Source organism: Apteryx rowi, unplaced genomic scaffold (assembly GCF_003343035.1).
Source record: "Apteryx rowi isolate R43461 unplaced genomic scaffold, aptRow1 scaffold_141, whole genome shotgun sequence".
In the NCBI taxonomy this organism is placed as follows: Eukaryota; Metazoa; Chordata; class Aves; order Apterygiformes; family Apterygidae; genus Apteryx; species Apteryx rowi.
This window is the reverse complement of record NW_020447653.1, coordinates 1601508-1612539: the sequence shown is the minus strand read 5'-3', so window position 1 is coordinate 1612539 and position 11032 is coordinate 1601508. Positions and strand designations below refer to the sequence as shown.

Here is an 11032-nt window from a genome sequence, read left to right as displayed (position 1 = left end):
CCGCGCTGGGAGCCGCCCGAGCCGCCGGGCCCCGGCGTGCGGCTCCGCCGGACGGCAGCGGGGGCTCCCGCCCGCCCCAGCCCCCGGGGAGCCGGGGAAAGGGCTGCCCGCGCCTCCTCGCCCGACGCAAACGCGGAGTCCCGGCGCCCGGAGCGGGAAATCTCCTCCGGCCGCAGCAAGCTGCTGCCCCCCTCCTTCAGGGCAGGCTCCAGCCCGACGGGAGGAGCAGACACGGCGCAAAGGCAGGCTGCGCTAGCTGCTCAGCCAGAACACATCCTTCCTTCCAGGCCTGCATCAGCACACTGGGGTACGGGAGCCGGGACATCTACAGGGAAACCAGGTCTTAACAGTAACTCAGGTGGGAACAGGGAAAGAACAAGGGATGAGGTAAGAAGGGGAAGGAATAGGCTAACTCCCCCTTGCGCAGTGCCCTGGGATTTGCTGGCCTTAGAGAGAGGGAGACGTGCTCACCTGTAGCTTTAATGCAGCCCTTCCCCAAACAGTTAACATTCAGCTATCTCTAACTGTGCTTTTACACACTTTTTTTTAAAACACAAACCAGAACTTGTGCTGAGGCTCCCAGTAGCAAATACAGCCCCCTAACTCTACGAATTGCCAAAAATTATTACAACGCACAAGATCTCCAAGTTGCTCTTGGCTCCAAGAACCACTGCTAGCTCTAGTGCAGTTTTGCTGAAAGGCAGTTTGACATTCAGTATCAGGGCACACCTAGAGAAAAAGCTCAACCACCTTCCTGTGGTCATACCTGAATGCTAATATGAAAATCCTCTCATTTTACTCATATTTTAAATGTGCTCCTTCTGTCTCCAGCTCTGGATTTAAGGCTTGAGCAGCACAAGCTGTCAAAGCTCACCCTAATACAACAGGACAAGAACCTGTTCAGATGCTTGTTTCAAGAAGCTCTGGAGCAGGAAAACACAACCTGCACACATTCAGAAGCAAAATTATTTTTAAGGGCAAGCAAACAAGATTGAAATCCTGCTCATGTAATTCCCACTTCTTTTGTGTTGGTCTGATATCATCTGCCTTGTCTTCTACAGCATGTATTGTGAAAAACCTAAGCAAGCCAGAAGAATCTCAGCCAGTTTCTTTTTATAATACTCTTTATTTGATTAAAGAATTTGTATTCTTGTATACACTGGAATGTGTTCTATTCCCTAGGCCATTATTGTACAGGGTTACAAAAACTCTTTCCTTTTTTTTTTTTTTATTACCCTCAAAATTTAAGAAAAACGCTCCTTTGATGTTTGAACTAAACTCGACTCCATTTTAAAATCATACAGACAAGCAACTCTTGAACACAACTGAATTAATAGGATTCATTGCCTACTTCGCTACAGAACAGGGTTTGCTTCCCTTCCCTTAGAACACACCACCCTCCCACGAAAAGAATAAGGGTTTATTTCCTCACTGGTGCATACTATTAACAGAGGAGAGACTGCTAACTTCTTTGGCAGATGACCCTGTGGGAACTGATACGCACTTATTCTCACGGAAGTACTCTTCTTGGAGCACAGTACGTGAGTTTTTAGGACTTCCGAGGACAGGCCGCTATTTGCTTTTCACCTGTGGCCTGACTCTCACACTGCTCAGAACCAGCAGCCCTTCCTACAGCAGCAGCTGTCAACAGCACAGCATCATGTTGTTGGCCAGTTACAGCCCAGCGGGAGTCAGGCTGGGACCACCGACCACTCAGTGACAGGCCCTGAATCAAACGGGTGAGATGAATTTTCTGTGGGATGAAGTAAATAATGCTATTCAGGCAGTCAGAGGAGGAAGAGTTCTGCGATGGCAAACAGCACGCTCAGGTGCTGTTCATGCTCCACAACGGTCAGATCAGTCCAGCACGTATTCTGGAAGCTAGCATTTCCTCCTCCTCCACCACAAAGGGCTGAGAAAAAACACTAGTTTCAGACAGGTCCTAACAGAACTTGCAATCTGCACACAGGCCGAATAAACCAGTCTCCATACCTGTTTACAGGTCTGCACCCTGGCAGGCAAAGTGGTTCAACTTACCAAGAAACTCGAGCGGCTCAAGTCAGGATACGCAGATGGTTCTAAATGAATGACACTGCTTTAAAAACCTGGCCCAAGAGCTACTGCAATAGACAGCAGACCCTGACATGGGACGTGGGTCGCTTCTGGATGCTCCTTCCCCTGCAGCAGCAACTAGAGAATTCAGAGGTGCAGTCTCTGCTCCCTACAAGCCCACGCTGATCTAATCACACCAAACGGGAGGCCTACAGGCTTCCTGATAAGCCTGAACATAGGTTCATCACTGTAAAGCAGGGTTGAAGAGACAGCAAATGATGGCGCAGAGGCAAAAGGACTCAGCATGTGAGCTGACTCCCTCCTCCCCCCACACTCCTGCCACAGTCCCCACCATGGAAATCAGAGCCAACTTGTTCCACTTCTACCAGACAGAAGGGTCCAGTGAAGCAAAATGCCCTTGTGCATATTATCTTAACGCCTGCTTTCATCAATAGAAACGCAAGTTGAAGGCAGAGGAGAAATTAAAACGGCAGCACCAACAACAGAAGAGTGTGTGAAGCTTAACAAAGGAAGAGAATCATGTCTAGTACGCTCTGGGACTGAGCTCTGGTCAGCTTCGTGCGAGAAGGGGAAGTGTCAAAGCCGGGTTCTCTGCAGAGATCTTGTTTTTCTGCTGGCCAGTAAAAATCTGCCAAAGAAATTTGCAGCCTTTCCCCCCATGATCATGTCAATACTCTGCCAAAAAATGTCTGTGACCCAGGAACACTGCAGATGGCACAGAGCCATGTGTCTTAGCAGAGAGAGGGCTGCGGCGTTCCAGACATTCAGAATAAACTTCGGCCTCTTTTATTTTTTTTTTTTAATTTAAAAATTTCCTTCGCGATTCCTCACAGCTGGCATTACAGGATTTCATACTTGTCCACCAGGAAGGTGGTCTCAGTAGAAAACCTTACAGGACTGTTCCCATCTACCTGGGTCACTTTGGTAACCTGTGGAGATAACACACACAGTTAGTTCAGCATTTAACACTGTGCTCCCAAATCACAGCTAAGTAGAACTTTCTGATTAACTCTGAGACAGTCACAAGGATAAAATTAGCCCATCATTTTGAACCACAGGTCAGTACTGTAAGGAAGACCTTTGTTCTCCTGAAACCTGAGAACAGGAGAGAGATGACACTTATGTCCAACCTTTACAACTGCATGTCTCCTCAAAGCAGCCTGCAAAGAGTTAAGCAGCACTTGTGAGCTACAGTTCAATGGAGGATAGACAGAGAGCTGTATGCCGAGAAGTCTTTTTGCTTGGAAGATTGACAGATTGTCTAACACAAGTTTGAGGGCAATTCATTATTACTTAGAAGAGGCATGAAGGCACAACTCAAACTGCAAGCAAATTCTAGGAAGCTGCGGTTAGCAGAACTATTCACTGGCACCAACAAATCTAGCTAAAAACATAATCTTGATACTAATGCCTAAGCCCTCACTAAATGGGACAGCAGCGCATACGCATCACACCCCACCATGGCAGTTTTCAGCCAAAGGATGACCTGAGGTAGCTTGAAAGAGGTAAGAATCACATCGTGAAGTACTGTGCCTGCAGGGCCATCTTCATTAGCGTTGCCTGCTCTTTCACCGAGACCAGTGGGAGGCAGAGGAAGGGGTAGTCTCAGATTCACAGAGAATTAGAGCAAAGCAAGAGCAGACCACAGCACTGTGACAAAGAGCTGTCCTTGAGGAAGGAGATGGCCTATCTCTCTGCCACCTATCTAGACAAGGGGATAGCACAATAGGGCAGACAGCTAAAGAACACCAGTGACATAGGTAAGTAGATGCCACAAATGTAGCCAGACAGGCTAAGGGCAGCTCTCATCAGCATTCTTAGCATGAAACAGCAACAGCATGTTCTGCAAGTGGCCCCAGCGCACTCAGCTCTTTCAGAGCAAGTCCTGCACCGGCAGTGACCATACCTGTATGTTGCAATAGTTCTTTTTGGAGACGAAGGAGACTTGCACTGGGAAGAAGTCGTTTGGCTGCCCTGCTATGCTGAATTCCAGGCTGCCGCTCTTGTTTTTGGCATCTATCACTGGCAGGCACCACTCAAGGAGATTTCTCCGGCTATCATGGCGATACTCACCATCGATCTCCCCAATCACTGGGGCACCGACACCAGACCTAGAGCAGGCAACAAGGAGCTACAATAGCTTATCTGTCTAGAGCTAAGGGTCTATGGGCTTGACAAGTGTACATGAGCCAGACCTACAAACCAGAAAAGGAAAGGAGCTGACTGGATACATGGAGGCACTTGTCAGCTCTGCCCATACGTGGAACGCTACTTACGGCAAAGGGATTGTGATGATCACATCGTTCAGTTCTAGGCTCTCCTCTTGCAACTCATATTCGATGTTAACATCACAACTGTTTCCACTTTCTGATGGCCAGCAGTTAACTGAGGACACAAAAACAGTACGCTAAACCATGTAATCTTTATGAGCGAAGCAGGTGTTCAAAAAATGATGCACTTCAAAAAGCACAGCACAATTATCAACAAGAAATTCTGACTTGAAGAACAGCAAAAAGCTTTTCTTTAAAAGCATTACTGAAAGCAGGACGCTAATGTGAACAACCAATACTATCTAAACAGAAGACACAAAGGTCTTCCCACCTCTGCCCTCTGGTAGTCTCACAATGTTATCGCACTCCAGAGCCAGCCGTGCTTCTGCAAGGCAGGGTACAAGCTGGCAACCTGCGGCTGAACATCAGCCTCTTCTGCCCAAGCTCCCCAGGCCATGTACGAAAGGCCACACGTGCACTTGAACTCACTTGTCAGCGGAATGAAGGACTCTTCTGTGGTCTGCAACCTCCATTTCAGCACACCCACGTCACTGTTAATAGGGAATGATTTCTCTGGGTTCTTCAAACCAATCTGCGATTCTGCAGTGAAGAGCTTCTTGTCCACATTTGGGTGGGTCTGAAATGGGAACATATTCCCAGACTGTGTCCATCACTGCAGTAATTTTAAGCCTTGGGACAGAACTGTACATAGATAACTCAGGTTCTAACAAGACGGCCCTATACATCCCCAAATATTTTCTTCTAGAAAACACACCCTTTCATTGTTCCCTGCTCAGAAGCCCTACTGAACCACATCTGTTTATCAACCCAGAATTCTTTCCAGAAAATGTTGTTCCATGAAGAAAAATCGACACCACTGGAATTTTTACCTGCAATTTAGCCCAGACACTCTAAGCAAGGGAAGTCCAGGGCTGACACTTACAGAACAACTGTAATGACTCTTAAAATCTGAAATAATGTTTTTAAAAAACATTTGTTCTTGAAGAAAAAGCAGCCTCCTAAAACGTTCCAACCTCACGCTACCTGGAAGAACACCCTGAAACCACAAGAATACTATTTCCATCAGCAGCCTTTATGCATATATTAACCCAAATGATGGCAGCCAAACTCAATTTAAATCGCAGCATCAAATGTGAAGAGTTTTTTTTAAAAGCAAAGGATCTTTGTTAGTTAACGTTCAAGTTACACTAGAAAGACAAGAGCCAACACTGGGTTTGATTTAATCTTCCCCCTGAAGCAGCACATGTGGGAGTACTGTTTAGAACTTGTTTATGAGACGAGCTAATAAGGAACCTACTACCTTATCAACAGACCTGCAGCCAGCTAAGTACAGACCAGTTCTTGGCCTGAAGAAGGATGGAGTAACGCAACATTTCAAAGCAAAACAATCTTCAGAGCTCAGTAAGGTAACAGAAATACAAAGGAAAAAAGGGAAGAACATCTCCCTAAGATTCTTCTGAGGTTATAGTAACCAGGAGCTCCAGTTTTGGCTACTGTTTTTGATACTTACAGCAATGGGAGGACCCAAGTGACCAGCGAGGAAACAGCTTTTTAGATAATAAATTCATTCTTCATTGGCACAGTAACTTAATTTTAACACTCCCGCTCCACAGCTAAAGCTCACGTGGTAAAACTAGCATCAAGCAACACACCAGACTGCTGCAAAGTCCAAGTGAAATCAGGTGGCATGCCAATGTGCATCAGTAGATAGATAAGGCTCTGAAGGTATGAAGATAAGCATGAGATTGTATTTTTCAAGTGAACTTCAGTCTTTTGAGCATGAGCTGGCCCTATATTTATGCTGCAGTAATGTCTGCAGCGACTATGGGCATTTCCAATGCATTTGCTGAGAAAGCTTGGACAAGAGCATAGCAGAGTGAAGCAGTTCCCATATTTTGCCCTGGAGAGCAGCAAAAGCATGTTCAGTAGCATGAAACACCAAACAGGCTTTACCTGCAACTGCACTCCCCTCTTGTCTTCATTTTCCACATGGAGGCGAATCCGTGCAAACTTTTCATCGGAGATGTGCAGTACGATCATGCCATGCAGCTCCATATTCTGCAACCCTCCATCACGGCCACAGGTCAAGGAAATTTTTTCTTCTATTTTCATGTGTACGCTAGACAGAAGAAAAAAACAGTATCTCAAGTCCCACATTTGCCATCTAATGGACAAGATGGAAGGTTAGCGTTCAGCAAGGATAGGCTGTATATTGAACAGGTGCTCAAAAGAGTGTGATAGCCCCAAATGGAATAGCATGGACAGCACAACAGAAGCAGATGGCAACACTGCTCCAGGAGGTTAACTCAGGGGCACATCGATCTACAGATACAAGCTTGGAATGAACAAAAGCCCAGATAAACAACAATATAGCATCTTGATATGCTGTTCACTGAAAATCCCATTAATTTGCAGCAGCTTGCCTCATGGCAGTAAAAGGTTCTGAACTGCTACATGGAAAACAAACTATGACTACATGTAACCTATGTCACAATTAAACAGGAAGTCTTTGTGTCTGGGGAATAGAAAAAATGGCAGCTACATTACCTTATCTGAAGGCAAAATCTCAGCTAAACAATGGATGTACATCCCATTTTAATTAAAGCAGTGTCTAATCGAATGAGCTATCTGCTTTTCTTTTTTTTGCTGTGCTTTCTAAGATTTTGCCCATTACCTTTTAACATACCAGATCAGCACACAAGAGTTTAACAGCAGGAAAAAGCCTGTTCTGAAAACTAAGGAGGAAGATTTTTATAACTCTTGAAGCAACATTGGGATCATACAGATAGCTATAAGAACACTGCTTTCAAAGCAAGGACAATACCTACCTCTCCATGTTGATGGGAGGAGCAAGAACTTTGGCTGCTTCTGTGGAGCGTTTACCTACAGAAGTCATGATATTTTCTCCTTCTGATTTCAGCTTGTCCACAAAGTTGTCCACCTCCTTCCCTTTAGCTCCAAGTTTCAGAGCTTTACTAGGACCTGAGGGCCTAAAAGACAAAATGCATAAGCACCTGCAAGTCAGTTTATGGCAACAGATTCATCCTTCCTCAGCTATCATCCATTATTATAACTGGACTGTCCCCACACTGCCAGAGTCACCTTTGCAGCCTTTTTCAGGGCAGACCAAGTATACAGCAGATGGTCTCGTATGTAGGATAACAGGTTACAATGTAGATGTGGATTCTGTTCCCAGTATTACCAGTACCTGGTACCTCATATTTTCAGATACAAAATGAGAAGTGCCCTGCCCATCAAGGACTTTATACCGACTATGAGATGCTCAGATGCTACAGTGACATATCACACATGCTCTTAAATAACAACAGGGTGGTCTAAAGAACATATAATGTGTACCGGTCTACAAGCACCCACATTAAAGGCTCAGAGGTCAACAAACACAGATCAGCAGAATTAAAGGGAGGGGCTCGACTGTATGAACAGGGACGGTAACCCAACAGGAGGGCTACACAAGTAAGCCATAATTAGAGTAGCACGCTTTTTGCAGGAGCAGGGAAGAGAAAGCTCTTGACCTCCAAAACATAGTGCCAACCTGGCCAAACACTGGCATACAGTCCGCAGGTGACTAGTGCCTTATGCACCGAGGCATGCCAGTTATTTTAGTGCCCCTCTTTATCAAAAAAATAAAATAAAATAAAATAAAGCAACAAGAAAACTAAGCCTCTGGAGGAGGATAACTGAAACCTTTTATTTGGGCACATAGTTTTCAGCCATGGCTAACTCCAAGGACCATTTGCTACCTACTGCACAGGTACCTGGCAGGTGCTGGTGCCACTTTGGGCTTCTCTGTTTCAATGATGGTCTCCGTGATCATTGCTGCAGTTGTGCCTCCAGATACAGCTGAACTACCAAAGCCACCAAAACCTGGTGCCTTTTTGCCCTGTCTCTCTGCATCCCTCCTGGCCTGCTGCAACTCCTTCGCTTTACGGCGCATCTCAGCTTTTGCCTCGCGCTCTTGAGTCTAAAGGGAAAGATAAAAGGCTGATAGAGCTTTGGGATCTCAGTCTGTGCCACACAGCAAGTAAAACTAAGCCGATTTGCTTATAAAGCCATTGTGAAGGAAAAGAAAACAAAAGATGAACATTTAGCTTAAAGAGAAGCAAAATAATGTTAAGACCCATATCAAAGCGGAATAACATTTTCACATTAAAATGCAGCATTTCCCAGACAGGGAATACCAAACATGAAATCACTTCTGCTCACCTCTCGGACAGCTCGGAACACTTTTTCTTCATGTGAGTCCATCTCAGTGAAGGTCCGAATTTGTGCCAGGTTTACGTTCTCACGGTAGCCCAGGGCAACAATTTCATCAAAGGCAAAAATCAGGTCGAAGCAGTGTTCAGAGATCTCATTCTCCTCCAGAGCTCGACAATATTCAGGGATCTAGGTAGGGAAAAACATGTGAAAGGAGTCTTCATAGAAACAGATGTGAATACGTCTTAACATTTTCTTTCCGCTATCCCCAGACTTCAAATTTGTGCTAGATCCCCCACAAGACCTCCATACCACTGAGCTTCTTGATGTTCCTTTCTGTTGTTGATAAACAACATGGTGAAGTTTTGCCACATTATTCATGTTATTTTTTCCTAACCCAAAATATTTAGACAACCTCTTACTTCTGCAACATTGTAACTCACAGAAACCTACGCAAACAAATACTGCGCAGCTGGAGAACTTCCTGAAGGTCCTCTGGTTGCATATGACAGAAAAGGGTTATAAAGTTAATATAAAGACATCTGCACAAATATGCTACTTATAAATGTCTTTGAAGTAGCATTATACTTGTGATAACCACATACTGTAATGTCACATTATTTTGTTTTTAGGAGGAGTATGGTGTTGTCTTAAGAATACAGCAAACATTTCATGCTAAATTTACAGTAGCACCCTCCCTTCAATCTCACCATTTAAACTACAACCAAAAATTTTCTACATGTAATTCAAAAACACCGCAGAAACTTACAAGATGAAGCCCACTGCCTACTTCTGCGTCAGGAACAGGCTCTAGAAAATGAAAATCTGTATAGGTGGAGGCAAACAGCACTGCAGTAATAAGGTTCCCTTATAATAGCATTGTTTCAGGCTACATATACACTTTGCATACAGTGTTCTCAAGTGTAGATCCTTACCACTCTGGAGAAAAGTCGGAGTGTTTCCAGGTCTTCCAGGATGTTGCTGTTTTTGGTGGTGATCAGCACCATGTAGAGCTTCTCCATTGGCTGATATACATACCGCACACTCTCTGTTTCCACAAAAGTGTGCTGCTTCCCAGTGTTCATGAGTTTCGGGAAAGCTGCCAGCAGCCCCTCAATGCGGGTTCGAGTCATCTCCACAAACTGTCGGGAGACGATGGCCTTCCCCGCCTTTGTGCAGACGGCTGCCGCCAGTAGCACCTGGGGAGAACGCAAATACCTGCTCAGCTGCACCCTTCAGGGAGCAGGTCTCCAACACCACTCAGTCTCTGCAAGTTTGACGCACAATTCCTTGCTCAAAGAGAGAATAGTTTCCAGCTAGCATTAAATACAGGACTGTTTTGAAACGTGATGTTTCTCCTCAATGCCACTTCTATAGTAAAGTCATGTTAACAAAATATGGAAAGCTGTATCAATTTTAACAAAATATGGAAAGCTGTATCAATTACAGCACGTGGATGACTCTCCTGGGCATTTCATAGATGTTATCATACCAACAATACAAAGGCACTGAGGCAATTGCCCATTTACATTCTCTAATTCTCTCAAGACTACCAGTGTTTCCTTCTGAAGTTCCTCCTCAAGGAAAACCTGTTTCTTAATTTAGTCAACATAAGGCAGTTTCTGCAGCAAAAATCTTCTAAATCCCTAAACACTGTCTATTTACAGCCCTCTAATAATGAGGCAAGCGTTAGCAGTTCTCAAATGCAGACTAATTTAAAGCCCCACCTGACACCCAGGGCAACAGTGCTCTGTGTATGGCCAGGTGAGACACTCAGATACCTTGGTAAAACTGTCAAAGTCTTCCTGTACTACCCTAGGAGCCCTGCAGCTTGACAACTTGGGGATAAATGTGTCCTGAAACGAACAGGCCAAAAGCAAGCTTCTGTTCTCTAACTACTCTGTAAAAGGTCTCAGAACACAATGCAAGAGAGCTAATTTGCACCAAGTTTTCAAACTGCACTCCTAACATGCAGCTCTTCTCTTTCATGGAGCTGTCCAGGAGCAGAGAGTACGGCAGCCTCTGCTGAGAGAAATGATGCTATGGATGGGAAACAAGGAGCAGGATTTGCTCCAGCAGAGAAAAACCTCACAGCTTTACGCTCCCTAATGATGAGGAAGACTGACCAACCATCTCCTGAGCCTGGTGGTACACACCTGTGCTAGAAATCACAAGGCCTTGCCAAAGACGACAGTCTTAATATCAGAAAAGATCTTTAAAATAAAGGCAGTTAAGTGTGCCTGGGGCAGTAACCGTGAGGACGCGCAGGTTGCAGCGGCACCGCCATCCCGTAGCCAGCAGCGCAGCTCTGCGCGAGTGCCCATCGCTCCCGAAGCCAGCGGCGACGATGCGCCCTCGCCGCCCCAAGCGCTGGCGACCCCGGCACAGCAGCAGCGCCTGCCCGGGCGCCGCTCCGCCCCGGGCGCCGCCGGTGCCGAGCCCCGCGCTACCCC

General features: G+C 45.6%; 1 protein-coding gene across 1 annotated transcript in view; it reads right to left on the bottom strand.

Annotated features, from left to right (window-relative positions):
- Positions 1–1106: 1106 nt before the first annotated feature.
- Positions 1107–11032, bottom strand: part of ARCN1 (archain 1) — a 12779-nt gene continuing 2853 nt past the window's right edge. Inside the window, exons 2-10 of the mRNA XM_026057877.1 lie at positions 9515–9778; positions 8589–8768; positions 8141–8346; positions 7193–7354; positions 6318–6483; positions 4833–4980; positions 4350–4458; positions 3980–4184; positions 1107–3002 (exon numbers count right to left, since the gene is read on the bottom strand). Of these exons, the coding sequence (XP_025913662.1) occupies positions 2913–3002; positions 3980–4184; positions 4350–4458; positions 4833–4980; positions 6318–6483; positions 7193–7354; positions 8141–8346; positions 8589–8768; positions 9515–9778 (1530 nt within the window). The 3' untranslated portion in view covers positions 1107–2912. The remainder of the gene's footprint in view (positions 3003–3979; positions 4185–4349; positions 4459–4832; positions 4981–6317; positions 6484–7192; positions 7355–8140; positions 8347–8588; positions 8769–9514; positions 9779–11032) is intronic.